Source organism: Geotrypetes seraphini, chromosome 18 (genome assembly GCF_902459505.1).
Source record: "Geotrypetes seraphini chromosome 18, aGeoSer1.1, whole genome shotgun sequence".
NCBI classification, from domain to species: domain Eukaryota; kingdom Metazoa; phylum Chordata; class Amphibia; order Gymnophiona; family Dermophiidae; genus Geotrypetes; species Geotrypetes seraphini.
Genome location: NC_047101.1, coordinates 25,427,626 through 25,453,193, shown reverse-complemented (window position 1 = coordinate 25,453,193; position 25,568 = coordinate 25,427,626). Strand labels below are relative to the sequence as shown.

Here is a 25,568-nt window from a genome sequence, read left to right as displayed (position 1 = left end):
AAGGATCACATGAGTAAAGGGGTTAACTTTCTGACTACGCAGCTGGGGCTTTTGGATATCTGGCACTTGCATCCCACGGAACACACCTATACCTTCTATTCTAACCGTCATAATCTTTACACACGTCTTGATTATTTCTTGCTCTCCCCATCTCTATTGCCTATAGTAGCTGCAGCAGCAATACTAGAAGTTCCTTTATCTGATCATTCCCCTGTGGTACTCTCGCTTCAAATTACCGCTGACCCTCTCGACCGGACTAGGCGTTTCCCAGGATACCTCTTTAAAGACCTTGCTTTTCACCAGTATCTGCGAGATAAGTGGCTGGATTATTATAGTACTAACTATGCCCCCGATTTTGATCCGGGTATTTTCTGGGAAGTTTCCAAGGCGGTGCTGCGTGGTTTCATTATAGCCTATGTCGCTGGGAAAAGAAAGAAACAAGCAGCAGAATTGCTGACGTTATCGGGGCAAGCTACAGCAGTTACGGAAGTGCCACCAGGGGACCTTGTTGGATGTGGATCGTATCCGAATATGTACTCTTAAACACCAGATAGATGCAATTCTTACACAGCGGGCGGAGCGCGAGCTGTATTTCCATCGATATAACCTTAATCGTTTGGGGGGGAAAGCTGGTAGGTTATTGGCTCGCCTAGTCCGTCCCTATCACAAACGTCAGGTCATTACGGCTATCACCGATCCACAGGGTCACACTTATACATCCAAACCTCATATCCATCACCAATTCGTGACTTAATACAAAGCTCTCTACGCCCATAAACCTTCTGAAGATACCCATAGGAAGGCTTTTTTTCAGAATGTCCTCCTCCCTAAGCTCACTCCAGCCCAGATTCAAGCTCTGAACGCTCCCATTGACCGCCTTGAGGTGGAGATGGGTATTAAGGAGCTTAAATTAACTAAATCTCCAGGGCCTGATGGCTATGGACCTGAATATTATTGTTAAATATATTTATTGATTTTCAAATCATACAATCAAGAATAACTTGTACAGAAAGCAAGATTAGTAATTCAACATAAAGCAAGAAATATTTCAACTACATTAAAATAATTATAACTAATATGCTCAAATCCTCAAATTATGGGATCCAAGATTTCTTAGCGAGAACAAAGAAAAGAATTGAACAAAATGAACACTCTTACTCTTAAAGTTAGCTGGAGGGCTGATTGCTGAGATTAATCAATAATCTTAGGGCTTATGATTTTTCTGCCTCCAAACGAAGGAGAGCGCTAAGAAGGAAGTCAAATGTCTAGGTTCAAAGAAAACATATTTAACTGTTCGGTGATGCACTATACACTTACAGGGGTGTCGTAAATAAAAGGTAGCACCTAAGGATGTAACACCTGATTTCAACATTAGAAATTCACGGCAACGCTTTTGAGTCTCTCGTGATAAATCAGGAAATATCTGCACTTTAAAGCCCATAAATTTTCTGTCTATTTTTAAAGAATAATTTTAACAACCAAACTTTATCAATAGAGAGGGCTACTGTTACAATCAAAGTACTTTGTTCTACAGCCTCTTTATCAGATTCCTCCAATAACTCCGATACATCCAATTGTCCTTGGTCCAAGGACCTATTTAACGATTTGTTCTTGTTAGGTAAATAATAAACTCGTGATAAAGGAGGTATTGCATCTTCTGAGGCCCCCAAAACTTCAAGAATATATCTCTTAAACATTTCTCTAGGAGATACCAATGGTAACTTAGAAAAATTAATTAATCTTAAATTGTTGTATCTGGAGTTATTTTCCAAATTCTCCATCTTTCTTCTAAGATTTATATTGTCCTTCATTAGAACATCTTGTAGCTATTTAGATGATTTTATTTCCTGTTCAAGCTTTTGAACAGAATAATTAGAGGCAGTCAATTCGTTTTCCAGTATTTTAAGTTCAGTAGAATGTTGAGACAATATCCCCTCTATTAACTGAAGTTTGGGACTTATGGTCTTCCTAGTCCGGCCATAAGATCCCACAATGAGTCGAGTTACTTCCGAAGGTTTATCCAAGGAAATTAAAGAAGTAGAAGTGTCATAGTGCATGGACAGCTGGGAAATTGAGTCTCGCTGGTGGGAACTCGCCCATCACAGTAGGAAATGCAGTTCAGCTTGACCTTAGTGTCCGCCCACTGAGAAAATGCGATTGGCCGCACCTGCTTCAGCGCAGGGATAGCTGGGAAATTGAGTCTCGCTGGTGGGAACTCGCCCATCACAGTAGGAAATGCAGTTCAGCTTGACCTTAGTGTCCGCCCCCTGAGAAAATGCGATTGGCCGCACCTGCTTCAGCGCAGGGATAGCTGGGAAATTGAGTCTCGCAGTAGGAAATGCAGTTCAGCTTGACCTTAGTGTCCGCCCCCTGAGAAAATGCGATTGGCCGCACCTGCTTCAGCGCAGGGATAGCTGGGAAATTGAGTCTCGCAGTAGGAAATGCAGTTCAGCTTGACCTTAGTGTCCGCCCACTGAGAAAATGCGATTGGCCGCACCTGCTTCAGCGCAGGGATAGCTGGGAAATTGAGTCTCGCAGTAGGAAGTGCAGTTCAGCTTGACCTTAGTGTCCGCCCACTGAGAAAACGTGATTGGCCGCAATGGCTCCTTGCTTCAGCGCAGGGACAGCTGGGAAATTGAGTCTCGCTGTGGGGACAGAGCCCTCTGCCATTCCCCATATTTAAAACTGAGCAGGCTGGGCTACAGCTGTCCTTCCTTCTGATGGTAATTAGCAGAAGAAGGGGATCGAGTTTCTTGAAAGGTAGTTGGATCTTTGCTAGCAGGCATAGTGTTAATTTTCTAGCAGAAAAGATACGTAGAAAAAAATCACACATGTAGAAGTCTTTCGTGCGCGCGCGCCTGGGAATTATAAAAGGTTCTTTATTCACAGAACTGTACGCGCGGGGGGAAGAGAGGGGGTTCTACGTGAGCTAGTTCGGTGCACTCCTAGGGTAACCATATGGCTCCAGAAAAGAGGATGGAGTGAGACATCTGCTTCCAATTTCTTCACCAATATGGTAATCCTAGGCAGCATTCTCTACTTTGCAGGGTCAGAAAAACAAGGCTGCAGCCTCATTAACACCCCTCTTCTCTATATTGTGCGGTTTTGAAGAGAAAACAGACAAAAAAATCTGCTTAAATCCAGAGGGAAGTGATCGTGTGTTAGTTGTGGGGGGGATATCTGCCAGGATTCCAAATTGTATACATTATTTGTGCAAAATTTGTTTTGTGCTCAATTTGAGCAATTATAGAGCACACTTTGGATTTATAAGAGCTATTAAATGTGGGTTGGGTGGGGTATGGTGAGAGGACCAGGTTGTCCCTGTGCACACTTCCTAGTAGCCATTGTTAAAAGGCTTTCCAATGCAATGGACGAGACATTCTAGACATGTGGGTTATCTCCCATTGGCTGCATGCTTAAGGTGATCATATGTCCGTTTTGAATGGGACCATCCCATTTTTAGATCACCTGTCCCGTTATCCCCACCCACAGCTTCGGGATGCCGAAATGTCCCGTTTTCAGAGACAGCGTCCCAAAGCTGTTGGGACAACAGGATAGGCGATCGCTTCCCTCCTTGCTCTGCCAATGCCAGCCTGCCTCCCTCCCTCCAGAGCCAAAGCCTGCCCACCCCTTCTGGACTGGCCCCGGCTGCGGCTTGCTACCCGCTGAAGCCTACCGCCGTTTCAACCCCCCGGTCTGTTGCTGCTGCCCGCCGCAACTGAAAAAAAGGAAGGTCCAGGCACCGGGCCACAAACCTTTCTGACGTTGGAGAGGAAATTCCAGGCCAGCCAATCGCTGCTTGGCTGGCCCGGAACTTCCTCTCCGATGTCAGAATTGACGTCGGGAAGAAGGTTTGTGGTCTGGCGCCTGAACCGTCCTTTTTTTTAGTTGCAGTGAGTGGCAGGCAGCAGACCAGATGGAGTGGGGTTGAAGCAGCGGTAGGCTTCGGCAGGTAGCAAGCCACAGCGGGGGCCGGTCCGGGGGGGTCAGGCTTTGGCGCTGGAGGGAGGCAGACAGGCAGGCTGGCTTTAGCATGGCAGGGAGGGAGGTAGGCTGACTGGCTGAGGGGTTGGGATGGGACAAAGGCTGGAAGGCAGTGAGAGGGGACCAAGGTACAAAGGAGAACTAACACTGGATCTGGGGGCACAAAGGAAATAGGAAGGAGGCACTGGGGACACTAAGGACATAGGAAGGAGGCACTGGGGCACTAAGGACATAGGAAGAAGGCACTGAGGGCACTCCGGATATAGGAAGGGAGGAACTTTCTCATTTCAGGCCGCCAAATTGAATACATGGTTCGGCAAAATGATGTTAGAAGCTTCCTCTTATTTAGATTTTAGAAAATTGCTAAAGACACAACTATTTGATAGGCTTAATGTTCTCTGCTTTTTTAACATGACTTTCTAACTCTTCATTTTACTTATATGTTTGTATTTTATCTTGATGTATTTATTAGAATTGCATGTACTGCTTTCCTGTTGTTAGCCACTTAGAACCTCCCCGGTATGGCGGAATATAAATAAATTATTATTATATCTCCGTGCTTGCTTGTTAGCTAGCTGCCATTTCTGTTCTTTGCAGCACAGTACATTGTGTGCATGTTTGTACTGCCAATTTGGGGGGGGGATCTTCAAAAGTGGGTTTTGAGGGGTTTCCCTGCATGCCCTCCCCCCTCCCCCTGTAAAAACACAAAACCGCCATTTTCCAGGGTTCCTGGTGTTTTTCTTGGGCTGTTTTAGGGCAAAATAGGCACCCGTGGTGGCCATCTTGGATTTTCTTTTAAACTTTTAAAAGTATATTTTTTTGTACTTAGTTTTGTTTTTGCTCCTAATTTGACATATGACCTCCTCAGGACAGGATGGCATGTATTCATGCCTTATTTGCGGCGGATGGCTAACAGTTTTGCAGCCTTGTTTCATGTGTGCCGCAAGCCACGAGGGGGATGAAGCGTGTGCAAAGACCTGTGGAGTGGCCCCGCTTCTCTCCAGTTTGAATGGAGACACAACTGAAGCGTCCGGTGCGCCTAAAAAGTGTGTGGAGAGTGTTTTGGCGAAACGCCAGCACCGGGGGAAAAGTCTTGAACATCTTCTTAAAACTGAGGCACGCAGAGCAGCCCTTGCTGAGGGTGCAGTTTTTCCCCCAGAATTTGTGAATATGCTGTCTCAGGTTTTTCTGTTTAAAAAGGCTATGCCTGTTTCTTCTCAGTGTTCTCCCCAGACATTTTTTCCAGCCGGGTGGCATGAAAAAGTAGCCGGGTGGGGCGCGATGGGAAAATTTGGTGGTGGGAAAAATTAACCCCCTCTTTTACTAAGGTGCGCTAACATTTTTAGTACGCGCAAACTCCTGCGCTACACGGGAAAACTAACGCCAGCTCAATGCTGGCATTAGCGTCTAGCGTGTGTGGTAATTCTGTGTGCGCTAAGCACATGCTAAAACTATTTTCGCAACTTAGTAAAAGAAGCCCTAAATGTGTACTATTTTTAATAGTTAATTATTATTATTTTCCAATGCTCAATATGACTTCCTTTTTTAAGGTTTGACACTTGTGCCAGAATATTTTTACTTAATTTAAGAAGCATCCAATGCTAGAAGGGAATAATTAGATATTTGCCCTCTTTCAAATGGTATAGAGCAGGGATCTCAAAGTCCCTCCTTGAGGGCCGCAATCCAGTTGGGTTTTCAGGATTTCCCCAATGAATATGCATTGAAAGCAGTGCATGCACATAGATCTCATGCATATTCATTGGGGAAATCCTGAAAACCTGACTGGATTGCAGCCCTCAAGAGGGACTTTGAGACCCCTGGTATAGAGGTTTAAAAGGAAAGGCGTTAATGAAGTCATTAGGTTCAATTTAGCCATTTATTTCTGCATGAATTTAAACAGCTAAAAAAAAAAAAGATAAATATAGCTCATCCAGTCATACAAGAATGGCTCTACAGCAGGAGTGCCCACACTTTTTGGGCTTGCGAGCTACTTTTAAAATAACCAAGTCAAAATGATCTACCAACAATAAAATTTTAAAAAACACAAAGCACACTGTACGCAGAGAAAATTAGGTTAATTATCATTTATATTCTGCGAGTTTTCAAAGAGGTCAAGGCAGATGACTTTATGCAATGTCACCTAAGGAATATCCTGTGCCCTTTTTCTCCTTTGTACATGATTCATTTCAGTTTCACCCCTCCCCTTTTCTCTGGCATCTCTCTCTTCTCCTTTCCTTCCTTTCTTCCCACTCCACCCCATGGTCTGGCATCTCTATCTCCTTCTCTACTCTTCCCCATGCCCTAGCATCTCCCTCCTCCCCCATATGCGCTTACATCTCTCCCCCCCATGGTCTGGTAGCTCCTTTCCTTTCCCTCCCTCCCATGGTCTTGGCATCTCTTGCCTCTCCTCTCCCTTCCCTAATCTTCCTTCTCCCCTCTCTCTCCCCAATTAGGTGCTGCTGCAGCAGCACTTCTCATCCCCCTCCCCCTCCCCAATTGGGTGCTGCTGCAGCACTTCTCATCCCCCCCTCCCCAATTGGGTGCTGCTGCTGCACTTTTCTTCCCCCCCTCCCCAATTGGGTGCTGCTGCTGCACTTTTCTTCCCTTCCCCAATTGGGTGCAGCAGCAGCTTTTCTCTTCCCCCCCAAATTGGGTGCACCAGCTTTTCTCTTCCCCCTCCCCCCCAAAAAAATTGGGTCAGCAGCAACATTTCTCTTCCCTTCCCCCCAAAATGGGTGCAGCAGCAGAATATTTTTCTTCCCCCTCCCCTCCCCTATTCGGCGCAGCAACAGCATTTCTCTTCCCATCCTTCCCAGCTCACAAACCCGGTAGTCGCTAGGCAAGTTGTAATCTTCCCTCCATCGCTGACCTATCTTTCAGATGGCTTTAGGTTGCAGAGGGGGGTTAGACAAGGCTATCCTTTATCTCCTCTGCTTTTTGATATTGTATTGGAACCCCTGTTACTAGCTATTCAGCAAGCAGATGAGATTCAGGGTATTCCTCGTAGAAATCGGGAATATAAGGTCTCAGCTTACGCAGATGATATATTGCTCTATTTGAGAAATCCTGAGACAACCATTCCTTGCTTACTTGAAATGATTGAGAAATTTGGAAAATTTTCAGGTTACAAGATAAATTGGAGTAAAATAGAAATTCTTCCACTCAATGTTCATTGTACAAAAAGGTTTGTTTGATTCATTTCCCTTTCTATGGAGGGAAGATGGAATAAAATATCTAGGCATTTGGATTAAAAATACAATGGAAGAAACAATAAAAATAAATGAAAAATCGTTATTACAGAAGGTCACAGAAATGTGTGAGCAATGGAATCCTTTACATCTTTCATGGTGGGGGAGAGTCCAAACTATTAAGATGATGATCTTGCCTGTAATTTGTTATCAGATGGGTATGTTGCCAGTTTATTTTCAAGGGTCCTTTTATAAAAAATTAAATAGTATTCTCATAAAATTTATTTGGCTGGGTAAAACTTCCAGAGTAGCCTTGGTATCTTTACAAAGGCCAATTTCAGAGGGAGGGGTAAATTTTCCCAATTTTTATAGGTATCATCAAGCCTATATTTTGCGCCAGGGTATGTATTGGGTCCTCCCAGAGCTCATGGAAAATCTCTCAGATTGGTTGTGGCTTGAATGGCAACTCATGTCTCCTTTGCGCCTTTGTCATGTGCTCAGTATCAAAATGCCTAGTTACAGTAAAGATAACAGAATATTAGCTGATACATGGAAAACATTGCATTATGTAAGTAATTTAACAATTCCAATTCACAAATCTACAAATCAATCTATATGGCTGAAATCCAAGATTCAAATTGGCGAAGAAAGGCTCGCCTGGAAGCATTGGATGATAGCAGGAATACGTTTATTAGATGATGTTATTTCTAATTGTAAAATGCTTGAATTTTCACAGTTGCAAAATAAATATGGTCTTAATAAATCAGAATGTTTTAGATGGTTGCAACTAAAGCAAGCAGGCGGGGTTCCCTGAATGGAAAAACCTTAGTAATCATTTTAGTATGGAGTTCTTATGCTTTCAGGCGCACTTCTTGGGTCACCAGGCCGCCCAGTGGTATAAATTGCTGATTGGATTTATTAAAAAGAAACTAAACATTGGTCTGAGAGACATTTGGAGTATTGAGATTAAGCACCAAATTACTGCATCTCAATGGCCACGAATTTGGACTTGGAGGATGAGATGTACAGTGTTGGCATCTATGAGACAAACTTGGTTTTTTCTGTTACATAGAGCATTATGGACCCCTGTTTGATTACAAAAATTGGATAGCTCTAAGTCTAATAAATGTTGGCACTGTCATCTCGAAGGAGGGATTTTTGATCATTTATTATTCTATTGTCCATTTATTATGAATTTCTGGAAAACAATTTGGGACCAAATTAATTGTTTATTAGATAACCCAGTGGCATTATCATATGATACTGTGCTATTTGGTATGGCAATGAGAGCAAAAAGTCAGATTTCTACAAATAATAACAAATTATTACTTATAATGACTGGGGTTGCCATTCAACAAATTACATATAATTGGAAAATTGAAGTAGATTAAATTATAATTTCTGGTGGAATTCCTTATGTCATGTTTATAAAATGGAACGATTTATTGCAATACAGCGCGGTTTTTTCGGGAAATTTCAAGATGTGTGGGAGCCATTTACAAAGTATTGTACCGATTAGATGACATTTTATTTTATTTTTTTTTCCCTTAAATTTACAAGTTTGATTGTGAGGGGGGGAGGGTAAATTTATTGTTACATATTGTATAAGGTATTGATTATATGATAAGAAAGGGTGGGAGATAAGAGCAAATTATTTGTACCATTGATGATTATTAAGTGTTATATTTATTGTTAATTTGTTTGGATATATTGTTACACTTATTGTAAATTTGAAAATGAATAAAGAATTAAAAAAAAAAAAGAAATGTGTATCGGGGGGGGGTTCTCTTCGCCCCCTCTCTTCTTTTGTTTCCTGTTTTGTGCTGTAGATCTCTAACTTGTGTACTGACTGAATATCCAGGGGTAAGTAACAGCAGATGGTTTCAAGTTCCATACAGTTTCTAGGCTGGAAAAGGTAAATGACCCTATGGTGTAGATTCCAAAGGCTATTTACAAGAAAGAAGATTAGCAGAGGTAAGTAACTTAATCTTTCGTTCATTCTTCCCCCTCTCAGATTTCACTTCTACATACCCTAACTGGGTCTTGTTTATCTTTACCTGCAGCATGTGGAGCCAAAGTAGATGCTGGCAGAGTGCTGCTGATCCTTTCAGATTGGACGAATTAAGAGCACTGCGACGAGAGCGGGAGGGAGGTAGGTAGGTAGGTAGGTTTTAGACTTAGACTCAATGGATTTGAAGAGGATGGAGAAATTATATACCGTAATTCTTCAAGATAAAAATGAGACCAAAATTTAAGTTCCAAGAAACCCATAAATGACCAGAATAGTGGTATGTACACACACATATATCCCACGCTGCTCCTTGTGACCCTGGGCAAGTCACTTAATCCTCCATAGCCCCAGGTACGTTAGATAAATTGTGAGCCCACCGGGACAGATAGGGAAAATGCTTGAGTACCTGATTGTAAAACCGCTTAGATAACCTTGATAGGCGGTATCTAAAATCCTAATAAAACTTGAAAAAATTTGAAACATATACATAAAAGACAGTATTCTAGCCTAAATGTGATGGTGTGTACTTCAAAAGTACACAGGGATGGAGTCTGGGTGAAGCATGAACAGAGCTTACACCCAGAACATATAGAATATTGCAATTTTATATATGATTTTAGCTCTGTGGCTGGTTTAAATGGTTGCACCTAAAATTCAGGTGCAGGCATTTATCCTGTTATATTAGCTTTTTGTAAAGGAAAGTGGCAATAGGTGAGACATTCTAGACCAGTGGTCTCAAACTCAAACCCTTTGCAGGGCCACATTTTGGATTTGTAGGTACTTGGAGGGCCTCAGAAAAAAATAGTTCATGTCTTATTAACTCTTTATGGTTTATAAATCTTTCCTTTGGGCTAAGTCTTAAAATTGTAATTTAGAGCTAAAGAGACATATGATCAAGAAACTGTTTTATTTTGCTTTTGTGATTATGATAAATATACCGAGGGCCTCAAAATAGTACCTGGCGGACTGCGAGTTTGAGACCACTGTTCTAGACCATAGGGTTATTTCCCTTTACCTACATGGGCTGCAGAAGAGATCATTCCACCTTTTTCACTCCGCCTCTAGAGTACTTCACAGACTAGCTTAGCTCCTCCCAGCAGTCTTTCTCTTCTGCATGCATGGCTGCAGTTGTTTGTGTTCTGCTCTCCCACATTTATTATTTTTAATTCAACATAGTTTTGTCCCCTTTCACGGTTCTTTTGCGTGTAAAGTGAATTTGAAGCGCTGCCTGCTTGAGAATTCACAGACTTCGGTCTGTACCTGACAGGCCATCCTTTCAGGATACCTGTTAGCTGGTCTGCTAGTCTTCCTTGGAGCTCAGGGCCGTCCATGACCTGGTCTCGCTCCCTGTTAAGCGGGGGGGGGGGGGGGGTGTTGAGCGCAGACCGTTCAGCACGCTTAGGGGGCTCAGCGTTGTTCCACAGCATGCAGGCTTAATTTTTGCGCCTCCGCCCATCCTGGTGCACAGTCAGTGGTCCACAGGGGTGAAGGCATAGACAGTAGACAGTGGTCTGACCGGCAGCCCAAAGATCAGCTTAGCAACAACTTTTCTCTATCCAGTACTGTGAGTAAGAGGAGCTGACAGGGATGATTTTTTAAAAGTTAATTTTGAGGGGTTTTGAGTGTTTTCTAGTGTTCCTCTGTGTTTCCCCACCTGAAAAATCCTAAATTTGGAATTTTTTAAGTTCGGGAAGTGTCATTTTTAGCGCAAATTCAGGTCCAGCAGCCATCTTGGATTTTCAGCAATTTTTTTTCAACTTCTCCCTGCTTCTTTAAAATTCAAATTTCTGCCAGGAAAACTGCTGGGATGGAGTCCTCAGGGTCACCTAGTATGTATTCATGTAAAATTTATACAGATTTGCTTCTTTTAGAGTATCCTTGCACCATGGGCTGCGTGGTTGGGAGGGGGGTGGGCAGTAACTTCTGGTTCAGCCTCCCCTTCACAGAAGCAGGTGATAACATGCTCAGCTAGCCTGTCGGGGTGGCTGTCTTTGCTTTCGGGGTTTGATTCTGCACCTTTGTCGGTCAGCTGCGAGATGGACCCTCCGCACCCTAAGAAGCGCAAGTCTGTGTCATCTAAGGGTGACTCTATGCGCCAGGGTCCAGATGCCTTCTCAGAGTTCATGAGATTTTTGTGGTCCAAGTTTCAATCCAGGGGTCTGGCTGCTGGGTGTTCTGTTCTCCTTGCAGCATCGTTGAACGCCAGTGTCTCCTTGAGGATGTCAGCGTCTCAGACCGCTCTGGCTGTTCCTTCTTCACAGCCTGTTCAGGGCGCTCCAGCAGCGGATCCGGAACTCGTGGATCCTTTATTCCATAGTGCTGCACTGCCTGGATTGGAGGATCCAGATTTGGATGCTGGATCCACAGATCTTTTGGGGGCTCTGGATCCTGGAGATGATCCGACTGTGGTGCACTTGTTCAAATTTGCAGCTCTCCCTGATTTGATTGCTGAATCTTTGCAGGAATTGAGCTTGGATGCCAAGCCCGCCCCTTCCTCTTCTTCCACTTCTCCCTGACTCTGCAGTGTGTGCTCACAATCTGCAACCTTTTCCTGGCATCCGGATATGATTTGACTTTCTGGAACATAAGAACATAAGAATTGCTGCTGCTGGGTCAGACCAGTGGTCCATCGTACCCAGCAGTCCACTCACGCAGCAGCCCCCAGGTCAAAGACCAGTGCTCTAAAATGAGTCCAGCCTCACCTGTGTACGTCCCAGTTTAGCAGGAACTTGTCCAGCTTAGTCTTGAAACCCTGGAGGGTGTTTTCCCCTACAACAGACTCCGGAAGAGCGTTCCAGCTCTCCACCACTCTCTGTGAAGAAGAACTTCCTTACGTTTGTACGGAATCTATCCCCTTTCAACTTTAGAGAGTGACCTCTCGTTCTCCCTACCTTGGAGAGTATGAACATTTTTTTTGTATACCGCCATACCCTGGGAGTCTGTCTTTATCTACTAAGTCTATTCCCTTCAGTATTTTGAATGTTTTGATCATGTCTCCTCTCTCTCTCTCCTCTTTTCAAGGGAGAAGAGGCCCAGTTTCTCTATTCCTCACTGTACGGCAACTCTTCCAGCCCCTTTACCATTTTAGTCGCTCTTCTCTGGACCCTTTCGAGTAGTACCGTGTCTTTCTTTATGTATGGCGACCAGTGCTGGACGCAGTACTCGAGATGCGGGCGCACCATCGCCCGATACAATGGCAGGATAACTTCTTTCGTTCTGGTTGTAATACTTTTCTTGATAGTACCCAGCATTCTGTTCATCTTCTTAGAGACCGCTGTGCACTGTGCCGATGGCTTCATTGTGTTGTCCACTATTACCCCCAAGTCCTTTTCTTGGGTACTTTCACCCATTATCAGCCCTCCCATCATATAGCTGTACTTCGAGTTTCTGTTTCCTACATGCAAGACTTTTTACATTTTTCTACATTAAACTTCATCTGCCATCTCGTGGCCCACTCTCCTAGTTTGTTCAGGAAGATCTTGCTTGACAAACTTACTGCACTTCTTTGAGGGAGTAAAGAGGCAGATAGATAAGGGTGACATGGTCAACATTGTATATCTAGATTTTCAGAAGGCGTTCAACAAGGTCCTGCATGAATGTCTACTTTGAAAAATTGTGAGCAACGGATTCAAGGGTGATATACTTGCTTGGATTAAAAACTGGTCGGTGAACAGGAAACAGAGTGGGGGTAAATGGACAATATTCGGACTGGAAAAGCGTCACGAGTGGAGTGCCTCAGGGTTCGGTGCTTGGGCCCATGCTCTTCAACATATTTATAAACGACCTGGAAATTGGTATGACGAGCGAGGTGATTAAATTTGTAGACGATACAGTTATTCAGAGTAGTGAGGACACAGAAGGATTGCGAAGACTCACAACGAGACATAAATGCACTTGAGGAATGGGCCACGAAATGGCAAATGAGGTTCAACGTGGATAAGTGCAAGGTGATGCATGTTGCTAACAAAAATCTTGTATACGAATACTGGATGTCTGGTGCAGTACTCGGAGAGACAACCCAGGAAAGAGACTTGGGAGTACTGGTCGACAAGTCGATGAAGCTGTCCGCGCAATGCGCAGCAGCGGTGAAAAGGGCAAACAGAATACTTGGAATGATTAAGAAGGGGATCATGAATAGATTGGAGAAGGTTATCATGCCGCTGTACCGGGCCATGGTGCGTCCTCCTCCAACACTGGTCACCGTACATGAAAAAGGACATAGTACACTGGTAGGGCTAGTCTCAGGGCACTGGTCTTTGACCAGAGGGCTGCCGCGTGAGCGGACTGCTGGTCATAATGGACCACTGGTCTGACCCAGCAGCGGCAACTCTTATGTTCATATGTTCAAAAGGGTCCAGAGAAGAGTGACAAAAATGGTTAAGGGACTGGAGGAGTTGTTGTACAATGAGAGGCTAGAGAAACTGGGCCTCTTCTCCCTTGAAAAGAGGAGACTGAGAAGGGGACATGATCGAAACATTCAAGATAATGAAGGGAATAGACTTGGTAGAGAAAGACAGATTGTTCACCCTCTCCAAGGTGGAGAGAACGAGAGGGCACTCTCTAAAGTTGAAAGGGGATAGATTCCGTACAAACGTAAGGAGGTTCTTCTTCACCCAGAGAGTGGTAGAAAGCTGAAACGCTCTTCCGGAGGCTGTTATAGGGGAAAACACCCTCCAGGGATTCAAGACAAAGTTAGACAAGTTCCTGCTGAACAAGAACAGGCGCTGGTAGGGCTAGACTCAAATGGACCACTGATCTGACCTAGCAGCGGCAATTCTTATGTTCTTATGACTATACCAGTCGACAGGCTAACAGAAAGAAAATTAGCAGGTAAGAACCTAATTTCTCCTTTTCTGTGACACCTCCTGCTTTATGGCATGCTCTTTCTGCTTATCCTCATCATGAAATCTCTTTAGCAAGATTCAAATCAGGTTTCAAGTTTTATTTATATTTGATTAATCGCTTAATTAAAATTGTTTCTAAGCGAATTACAATATATAAAAGTGACATATAATTAAACATAATACTAAAATAAGAAATAACATATAATCTGGCCTTAAAACAGTTTTCTTTATAAAGATGCTTGTATAGCATTCTTTTTATTTATTTTTTTTTAAGCCCATTTTTCCTATGTAATTTATCTTTGTTTACTTTTCTATTATGATAATGTATGTCTTTCCCTATTTTCCATTTGGGCTTTCTATATCTTCCCTCGTCTGTCCTTATCTTGTTACCTCAATTGTTTTTTAATTTAATTATATTTTTAAATTGTAAATCACACAGAGATCAGATGTGCAGTATATCAAGATCTAAATAAACTTGAAACTTGAGCAGAACAGATTTATGTTGGGGAGAGTCCCTATAACACTCTCTCTTTTTGTACCCACTCTGGGGCTCACACACTGCTTTGATACATTTATTTATTCAATTTTCTATGCCATTTTCCCAAGGGAGCTCAGAATGGTTTAAATGAATTTATTCAGATATTCAATCATTTTTCTCTCTCTGTCCTGGTGGGCTCACAATCTATCTAAAGTACCTGGAACAATGAGGGGATTAAGTGACTTGCTCAGGATCACAAGGAGCAGTGTGGTTTTGAACCCACAACCCCCAGGGTACTGAGGCTGTAGATTTAACCACTGCACCACACATGCCACATACAAACTGAGGAAATCTAGCATAGCCCAGAGTTAGAGGAGGAGGAGGAACTAAAGAATATGTAAATTAAGCTCTCTACAGACCACAGTAAAAGAGGCTAAATACCCATTGGCCAAGGCTAATATTCCTTTTTACAAGAAAGATTAGCAAAGGAAAGAACGTTATCTTCCTCCTTTTTCTGTGCAGCTCTAAGGAAGGCACGACGAGAGCAGCAGTTGAGCAGTAAGAGGCTTGTGCGCAACACCCAAGAGGAGAAGGATGAAGAGCTTTCATCAGGCTGTCTGACCCATAAGCAGGTATGAAATAGAGCTGCATGTGAACTGGGCGGGCAGTAGCCCAGTATTTGCCCAGGTAGGACAGCAGAGAGACTGTCCTAACTTCATGTAGCCAGTTATCAGGCACAGGTTGGAATTTACCCAAATGTTCAATGGTGGTGCCAGATTTGGCTTAGCATTGAATATCTGGGTTGGCTTCAGTCCACAACAGTCAGCACCATCCTGCGGCCCCGTGAAATATTATGTGTGGCCCCGGTCGATGGTGATGCAGTGTTTTCCTCTGCTGCCCCCGGGTGTTTACTGTCTTGCCGGCTCCCTCCTCTGTCTTGCTGCAGCGTTTTTGCGGCCCCAGAAACATTTTTGTCGGCCAATGCAGCCCAGGGAAGCCAAAAAGGTTGGACACCCCTGGTATACAGTTTAGAGATGAGGCTGTCATCCAAAGAAGTTAGTTTGAGATCTAGGTAATCCAAATTTGCAGCACCAGGGCACAATGGTTTTAGGTTTAAGTTCCAGGTCCGCCTGCAAAACATACATAAAATCATGGGACTTATATGACAAGTCTCCCATGTTTTGCTTCTTGTAGCACTTTATAAATGAGGGGGTTTTTCCTGCAAAATTTTCCTATAGATTTTGGTTCAGGATTAGTCTATTCTAGCACTGTACAAAGAAGCATAACTTGTCCCAAATCTAAAATCTGGTCAGGGTGCTTTAAGGTAGCACTGCCCCATACTAACTCGATTCTGATTGTTTTTAAATGTTTATATGCTTTTAGGTGGTGTATACATTTTAAAACTAAATAGTCCATGATTTACATATTGGGCTAATGCAAATCTTTTGGTACCTTGTATAACTCTCACATTTCTCACTAGTAGTATCTGAGTCATCTTTAAATGTCACTTGGAGGATTTTTCCATTGTGGTTGACATAAGTATCAGAGGAAGATTTGAACACTAGCTACTTTAATTCTGAGTCTGATGCTGACCTAAAAATAAAACAAAATGGTCTCGATTGCAGCTGTTTTAATTAAGCACAGCGCCATATTCAGACCTGCTGACAGTCTGTAGCTGGGTTAAAGTTCTGGGACAGTTTGGACTGTTTGTTACTCACAGACCCTTTCACTCACAGATTGTACTGCTGCTCAAAGGTGCCCAGCGTGGAACAGAGAGAGTAAAATCACTGAGTCGCCTCAGACAAGGACTACAGCACAAAGAGGTGCAACAGCTATTCATTAGGTAAATTTGCCTCTTGTGGATACTGGCAGCTAGATGATTGTGTTAAGATCAGTAATCTGTATTGGCAGCTTTTGGGGGGGGGGGTTGCTTTATTTTGCAATATTTTACACCCTTTTTTGTTACAGGTGGTCCAAATTTTAACAGTTGTCTAGAAAATTAGAGCCCAAGACTGTTCCAGCTTGGAACTTTTCCCCCCTCTGCCGTTAGCCTATGATTAGCAGGTTAGGGAGCAGGACAGGACTAAAGTATAGGTAAACTAGACACCTGCCATCACTTATTCTTTCCCATATAGACTAATATAATATTGTTTATTTAGAATGTGCTAAAGGATTGTTGAAAAGATTACAAATTATACAGAATACTGCAATGAGGGTGATTTTTCTCCATCTCTAAATATGATAGAATTACACTATATAGGTAGTCCCCGGTTTAAGAATGTCTGACTTATGTCAAACTTGTACTTACGAACCGAAGCCCTGCCTTTCCCTTCCTGTGCCTCCCGTGTGCAGGAACCAGCGGCTGCGGCTTTGCAAAGAGAAGGGTGAGAGGAGAGAGCTGGCCAGAGGAGGTAAACACCTGCGAGAGGCACAAATTTGGGATGCAGAACGGAGGGAAAGATGACAAGGGGCGCGTTGGCACAGGAAGGGAGAGGCAGGGTCGTGTTGGGACACGGAAGGGAGGGAGCACAAACATTGGACATAGGATGGAAGAAAGGAGGGAGCATGAACTTGGGATATAGGATGAGGGAGTGAGAGAAAGAGATTCTTAGGTGGGGAGGGAATAGAAAGGTAGAATTGTTGGGCATGGGTGTCTGAGTGAGAGGGAAAGAGAGGGAAAACGGTGTCGGGCATAGGGAGGGAAAAAAAAATATTGGACATGGTGGTGGGAGAGACATGAGGTACAGATGCATGGGGAAGAGAGATGAGAGGGAGAAATGATGGATGTGGTGGTGGAGAGGGAACCGTGGGACAGATGAAGAACAAAAGTGTGTGTAAACTTCCTGTCTTTTCTCTCTATTTAAACTACAGTACTGTACTTTGTTTTGAGGACTGTTTCTTGACTGTTTTATAGACTATACTGTACAGGATCCAAGTTGAATACAAATTCAACTTAAGAATGGTTTAAAAACGGAACTCATTTTCAACCTGGGGACTGCCTGTATTGGTTGCCGGTAAATGCAAGGATTTATTTTAAGCTTGGTAATATGATTTTTAATAAATTATGTGGCCAGGTGCCATATTATTTAGTGGAATTGATTTCATTATTAGCAGGAAGACCAGGTCATATTGTACGGAAGCAATTCTATCTTCAGTTTCCCTCACCAAGACAATTAGATCATTTGTTCAATGGAAGGCACCCTTCTTTTATCTAGCTCCTTTAATCTGGAGTGATCTATTTTAATAAGGTCAATATACTGTTTTTAGAAAATTTTAAAAGCATTCTTATTTAAAAATTCTTATCTTGAAATTTATCTTAGACTGTTAGAATGTTAATGGGTTTGTTCCCAGTAATAGAAATATATTGTTATCTGCCATGAACTTGTAAAGGCTTTGGCGGAATATAAGTCAGAATATAATGTAATGCTCCAAGGAGCCCTTGCAGTTGTAATTCAGTGGCTTTCATGCTGAACTTTTATTCTTGAAAATCATTCAAGAGGGAGAGAGGATGGAGAACCACTGCTACTCGTGGGATCTCTTCTCCAAATCCCCTATTTGCCTATTTCAAACTATGCAGAATACTGCAGTGAGGATAATTTTTCTCCATCTCTAAATATGATAGAATTACACCATACAGGCAGTCCCCCTGGCCTAGCCATTAGGCAAAACTAGGTGGTTGCCTAGGGCAACAAGGAGCAGCTAAATAAACACAGCCACACAAACTCAAGGCACCATCAGTGTGCACTAGTGCTGCCCGATTCATGATTCAAATCAGTTCACCGATTTACTTTGGGTGAATTGTTTCAAATTGATTCAAAACAAAAAAATTGGCTTCCCGATTCGGCTGACTCTCGCCCCCTAAAGCAGGAGTGGCAGTGCTGCTCTTGCTGGCCGTCCGCTGCTGCACCTGCTTTAGAGGGCGAGGGAGGAGGGTCAGTCGGGAAGTGCTGATGTCTGGCTTCCCCCCCTGGTGTCCGGTTTCCTCCCCTGGCCTTCCTGCACCATTTACCTTATAGGAGCAGCCTGTAGAGAAGATCACGGTGCTAGCGATCTTTGCAAATTGCTTCAGAGTTGTTTCCTCCGCCGCGATCCTGCCTCTGACATCAGAGGAAGGGCGGGACCGCGACAGAGGAAATGGTTGCAAAGATCACTAGCTCCGCAATCTTCTCTATAGGCTGCTCCTATAAAGTAAACGGTGCGAGGAGGCCAGGGGGGAAGCCGGACACCAGTGGGAGACCAGGGGGAACACGCAGGCCTTCCGGGGGAGGAGGGGTGAGCAGTCCTTCGGGGTGGGGGATGGGACAGGTCTTCAGGGGGGATGCAGGCCTTCAAGGGGGTGGGATAGGCCTTCAAGGGAGGATGCAGGCCTTCAAGGGGGGAACATGCCTTCAGGGATGGTGGTACAGGCCTTCAGGGGTGGGATGCAGACCTTTAAGGGGGGACAAGCCTTTAAGGGGGGGAGACAGGCCTTCAAGCAGGGGACAGGTCTTCAAGGGGGAAACAGGCTTTAAGGGATGGTGGCACAGGCCTCCAGGGATGGTGACGCAAGCCTCCAGGGATGGTGACACAGGCCTTCAGGGGGGACAGGCAGGCCTTTAGGGGTGAGGTGCAGGCCTTCAGAGGGGACAGACCTTCAGGGGAGGGGGGCCCTGGTGTAGAAGTACACGGAGGGAGGGAGGGAAGGGGGGTTCAAAGAGACTTGCATATGTCGGACTTTGGGGGGGAAGAAATAATGGGTCTAAAAATAGAGGAGAGGGAAAGAGATGATGGATAATGGGATTTAGGGAGGGAAGGAACAGAAAGGGAGAGAAGTTGGACACAAGGGATGGTGTGGAGGGGGGATAGAGATACTGGATAGGAGGGTAGTTGGGAAAAGAAAGGAAGAGATGGTAGACCCTGGGGTGGTGGGGAAGGAGGGAGAGATGCAGGATGAAAGGGTAGTTAAGAAAAGGTGGATCTGTGGAGGGAGACGAGAAAAAGGAAAGATGCCAGACCTCCTGGGGAGGGAAGGGAAACGGAAGGGGAGGACAGAGATGGCAGATGGATGGTTAGCACGGAGAAAGAAGGAGACCCTGGCAAGCAAGTTATCAGAAGACAACCAGACAACAAAAGGTAGAAAAACTAATTATATTTTCTGTTTAGTGATTATAATATATCAGATTTGAAACGTGTATCCTGCCAGAGCTGGTGATAGACCGCAAACGTGAGCTAGGATTTAACAGAGAGAGGAAAAGTCTTTTTTGTTTGTTTATTTTGTTTACACCACAGTGCCAGTGTGGATAGGAGAAGGCAAAGGGGGTGAAGAGGCTATAAAATAAACCCACCAGGATGTTTGAAAAAAACACCCAATTAGGCAGGAAAATCGAATCAAAAAACCAATTCAATAGGCTGAATCGAATCAAAATTTTTTTTCCTAAATCGGGCAGCACTAATGTGCACTATACCTGCAAAACAAAGTTTGATATTTAAAAGCATGATGTTTTTATAGAATTGTATAATCATTTATTTATTTATTTTAAAATTTCTATACTGTTTAAAACTAAACGGTACATACATAATTTAAAAACAAAATCATCATAACATAGACATAGAAATAATCCTCAAAAATCATATCTACAAACTAAAACCATGTTAAAAAAGGTTATAAACAGTTCAACTGCTTTGCCAAGGAGGGCAATTATTAACTAGAAGAAGGTGTCTACAAATAGTTGCGTCTTGAGTAATTTCCTAAATGTGGCTTTTTCTCAACAATTTCATATTTGGCCCACAAGGGAGTTCCATATTTTAATTCCTGCGCAGCAGAAAGTCATTTTACCAGTCTCAACAAGCCTTGGGTTCACATTTGTCTTCAGTAAAGCTAGATTTTCAGATCGTAATGATCTATTTGGTGTATAACTGAGCATATTAGTTTTAAACAATTCTGGAATTGATGACAGACCATTACTGTTTTATATTGTAGTCTGATGATATTGTATTCATGATTCTAGAGTTATTATTATCAAAATCTTAAAAGGGAAAAGGGCTAGGGACCTGAAAATTAATATTGGTTGGGGGGTGGGAGAATGAGAATCCTAAGGTTTACCTAGGACAGCCAATATTTTTGCACTGTCTGTAAGCAGCATTTATCTGCTCCTTTGTCCAATAGTGCTTTTTCTCTGCAGTTAGAATCATGTATGTCTGCTTGTAGGCGTTTTAAAATATGTATATTAGTGGGGGGCTCAATGTGCTTAGGGATCACCTAAGGGTTAAGAGAAAAGCATTTGGTGCAACTTGGGACTGATGAAGTTAATTTTGCTTCTGCAGGGTAGAGAGCAGCATGCAGGTGTTAATTGGATGGTTTACGAGCAGCCTTGCTGAGATGCAGATGGAGGCACTCCACTGTTTGCATGAACTCTCTCACTCTGATGATCCCACTGTCTACATCGCCTGCTCACCTGTCACCCCCTATCTTCTAACATACCTCTCCGGGCACAATGCAGAGCTGACTGTAAGACTGCTAACTTCTGAGTACTCCTTACAATGCTGAAAACTGAGGAGCCTTTTCTACAAAATTGGTCCACCTAACACCTAGGATGGAAAAATCTGAAACACAAGTACATTGATTTGAGTGGAGTAGTAGGTGCCCAGAATAACTCATATTTCCAAAATTTGTTTGTGAAGCCAGATTAATTTCTCCAAACTAGCAATATGCCAAAATTTATCTAGTCATGCATTGCAGCTTAAAAAAAGTTGTCTTACAAAATCTAAATGTTCAAAGGAATTGAACTACTACTACTATTTATTATTTCTATAGCATTGAAAGGCTTATGCAGCACTGTACATTTTAACATACAATAGACAGTCCCTGCTCAGAAGAGCTTACAATCTAATTTAGACAGGACATTTCAGGGGTTGGGGAGGTTATAGTGGGTATAGGTATCTGACAGCAGTGAGGGGGAGTTAAGAGTTGAAAGCAGTTTCAAAAAAAGTGGGCCTTTAGCTTGGATTTGAACACTGTTAGGGACGAAGCACGACGTATTGATTCAGGCAACCTGTTCCAGGCATACAGCGCCGCAAGAAAGAAGGGACAGAGTCTGGAGTTGGCAGTAGAAGAGAAGGGTACAGATAATAGGGTCTTTGATGAGTGGAGATCACGGGGAGGGGGGAGCATAGGGGGAGATGAGTGAGGAGAGATATCGGGGGGCTTCAGAGCGAACACACTTGTAGGTCAGCAAGAGGAGTTTAAATTGTATTTGGAAATGGATGGGGAGCCAATTAAGTGACTTGAGGAGAGGGGTAATGTGAGACTAGCAGCTCTCACAAAATATGAGTTGTGCAGCAGCATTTTGAACAAATTGAAGAGGCGAGAGACAGGCATGTGGGAGGCCCAAGAGAAGTACGTTGCAGTAGTCTAAGCGCGAGGTGACGAGAGCATGGACAAGGGTTTTGGTTGTGTGTTCAGAGAGAAGAGGAGGATTTTGGTAATGTTATAGAAAAGGAAGCAACAGGATTTGGTGGTCTGTTGGCTCTGAGCAGAGAAGGAGAGAGGGAATCAAAGATCACCTCCAGGAAAACGTCCAGAAAATGGCAAATGGTAAAACATACCTGGTTATTTTTCAAGGACATGGTGAGCGAAGTGCTAAATTTGTATATCCCCAGATTCAGAAAGGGGTGCAAAAAGAGTTGAACAAAGACCTGGCGTGGATAACTAAAATAGTGAAGGAAGCGATAGGCAATAAGAAAAATTCATTCAGGAAATGGAAAAAGGACAAAACTGAGGGGAACTGGAAAGAGCACAGGAAGTATAAAAAAAAATGTCACCGTGTGGTTAGAAAAGCCAAAAGAGAGTATGAGGAGAGGCTAGCCAGGGAAGCTCGAAATTTCAAACCGTTCTTTAGATATGTTAGAGGGAAGCAGCCGGCTAGGGAGGAGGTGGGACCGCTGGACGACAGAGACAGGAAGGGAGTGGTGAAGGAGGAGAGAGAAGTAGCAGAAAAACGTAACATGTTCTTTTTGTCTGTTTTTACAAATTAAGACACATCCAACATACCGGAACCTGAGCAAATCTTCAATGGAGATCAAGCAGAAAAATTAACATCCATGAAAGTGAGCCTGGAAGACATACGCAGGCAGCTAGAAAAACTAAAAACTGACAAATCCCCGGGTCCGGAAGGAATCCATCCAAGGGTTCTGAAGGAACTAAAGGAGGAGATAGCGGAACTACTGCAGCAAATTTTCAATCTATCCCTGAAAACAGGCATGATCCCAGAAGACTGGAAGATAGCCAAGGTTACGCCCATCTTTAAAAAGGGATCAAGAGGTGACCCGGGACACTACAGACCGGTGAGTCTGACCTCGGTTCCAGGGAAAATGGTGGAAGCACTGATAAAAGTCAACATCGATGAACATTTTGAAAGAAACAAACTTCTGATAACCAGCCAACATGGTTTCTGCAAGGGGAGATTGTGCCTAATGAACTTATTGCACTTCTTCGAAGGAATTAACAAACGGATGGACAGAGGTGACCCCATAGACATCATATATTTAGATTTCCAAAAAGCCTTTGACAAGGTACCCCATGAACGCCTACTTCGGAAACTGAAGAACCATGGGATGGAAGGAGACGTACATAGATGGATCAGAAACTGGTTGGCGGGTAGGAAACAGAGGGTAGGAGTGAAGGTCCACTACTCGGACTGGAGGAGGGTCACGAGTGGTGTCCCACAGGGCTCGGTGCTCGGGCTGCTGCTATTTAATATATTTATAAATGATCTAGAAATAGGGACGAAGTGTGAGATAATAAAATTCACGGACGGCACCAAACTATTTAGTGGAGCTCAGACTAAAGAGGACTGCGAAGAATTGCAAAGAAACTTGAACAAACTAGGGGAATGGGCGACGAGATGGCAGATGAAGTTCAACGTTGAGAAATGTAAAGTGCTACATGTGGGAAGCAGAAACCCGAGGTACAGCTATACGATGAGAGGGATGTTATTGAAGGAGAGTAATGGTGGACATGACAATGAAACTGACGGCACAGTGCGCAGCGGCCGCTAAGAGAGCAAATAGAATGCTAGGTATAATCAAGAAGGGTATTACTACCAAAACGAAAGAAGTTATCCTACCGTTGTATCGGGCGATGGTGCGTCCGCATCTGGAGTACTGCGTCCAATATTGGTCGCCGTACCTTAAGAAGGATATGACGTTACTCGAGAGGGTTCAGAGGAGAGCAACATGTCTGATAAAAGGTATGGAAAACCTTTCATATGCTGAGAGATTGGAGAAACTGGGATTCTTTTCCCTGGAGAATAGGAGACATAGAGGGGATATGATAGAGACTTACAAGATCATGAAAGGCATAGAGAGAGTGGAGAGGGACAGATTCTTCAAACTTTCGAAAAATAAAAGAACAAGAGGGCATTCAGAAAAGTTGAAAGGGGACAGATTCAAAACGAATGCTAGGAAGTTCTTCTTTACTCAATGTGTGGTGGACACCTGGAATGCGCTTCCAGAGGGCGTAATAAGGCAGCGTACGGTACTGGGGTTCAAGAAAGTATTGGACAATTTCCTGCTAGAAAAGGGGATAGAGGGGTATAGATAAAGGATTACTGCACAGGTCCTGGACCTGTTGGGTCGCCGCGTATGCGGACTGTTGGGCACGATGGATCTCGGGTCTGACCCAGCGGAGGCATTGCTTATGTTCTTATGTTGCGAGCCAATGAGACAGGGAGGAGGATAGTGTTATCCACAGAGACAGAGAACGGCGAGAGGGGGAAGGCAGGTTTGGGGAGAAAGATAAGGAGTTCAATTTTAGCCATATTCAGTTTCAGATGGCGAGACATTCAAGCGACAATGTCAGACAGGCAGGCTGAAATTCGGGCCTGAACTCCCGCAGAGATATCCGGCGTGGAGAGGTAGATCTGGGAGTCATCAGCATAGAGGAGATATTGAAAACCATGAGAGGAGATCAGTGTACCAAGAGAGAGGGTATATAGAGAAAAGAGGAGGGCCCAGGACAGAGCCTTGGGGTACGCCAATAGACAGCAGGATGGCGGCGGCGGAGGATCCATCATAACATACACTGAAGGTATGATGAGAGAGATAGGAAGAAAACCAGGAGAGAGCAGCGAGAACAACGCATCTAGAAGGAGGCAGTGATCAACATGTCGAAGGCAGCAGACAGATCGAGAAGAATGAGGATAGAGTAGAGTCCATTGGATTTGGCCAGGAACAGGTCATTAGAGACTTTAGCAAGGGCAGTTTCTGTAGAGTGGAGAGGGCAAAAGCCCGATTGAAGCGGGTCAAGAATATTATGAGAAGAAAGGAAGACCAGGTAATGGCGGTGAACAGCATGTTCGAGTAATTTGGATAGGAAGGGGAGGAGGGAGATAGGGCTGTAGTTGGAGGGGGACGTAGGCTCAAGCGAAGGCTTTTTAAGGAGGAGCGTAACTACAGCATGTTTGAAGACATCAGAAACTGTAACAATGGAGAGTGAAAGGTTAAGGATGTGACAGATGGGAAGGATCACAGCGGGAGTGATGGATCCGAGTAGGCAGGTAGGAATTGGATCAGGGGAACAGGTGGTGGGTTTGGAGGAGGAGAGAAGGCGAGCAGTTTCCTATTCCGTAACTTCAGAAAAGGAAGAAAGGGTCGTAAGGGTTGTCGAAGGGAGGTCGACATAGCAGACAGTTGGAAGGGGTGGCGGGGGAAGCAACATTGTTGAGAATTCTAGGTGGATCTTGTGAATCTTGTCGCAGTTTTCCTAATAAAATAAAAGCTGGGTCAAGCGGGATTTCAGTATTGACAAAGATAGAAATGTATTTCACCACTTGTTTCCAAAAAATTTGAATATGTGAATAATTTCACCACATATTGATCATAACCTTCAGATAGGTTACAGCCTCTCCAGCAAAAAGAAGAGATGTCTGAATTCCAGTGGTTCAAACAGACCAAAATACAAATCATCAATTGTACAAGAGCCAAAATACCCAATCTCCTCCCCCCCCTCATAACCCAGGAACAGCTACCATAACAAGTGGTTAACTTCAAACATCAATACTGTGGTCTAGTTAAACAGTCTGTGT

The 25,568-nt window shown here is 43.7% G+C and overlaps 1 protein-coding gene across 5 annotated transcripts in view; it reads left to right on the top strand.

Annotated features, from left to right (window-relative positions):
• Positions 1-2,604: 2,604 nt before the first annotated feature.
• Positions 2,605-25,568, top strand: part of TMCO6 (transmembrane and coiled-coil domains 6) — a 50,045-nt gene continuing 27,081 nt past the window's right edge. The window contains exons 1-6 of one of the 5 annotated variants that reach the window (XM_033927372.1): positions 2,605-2,760; positions 9,002-9,146; positions 9,236-9,324; positions 15,028-15,137; positions 16,242-16,348; positions 20,809-20,992. In XM_033927372.1, the coding sequence (XP_033783263.1) occupies positions 9,237-9,324; positions 15,028-15,137; positions 16,242-16,348; positions 20,809-20,992 (489 nt within the window). In that variant the 5' untranslated portion in view covers positions 2,605-2,760; positions 9,002-9,146; position 9,236. The other 4 variants (XM_033927375.1, XM_033927371.1, XM_033927374.1 and 1 more) reach the window with 4 other exon arrangements.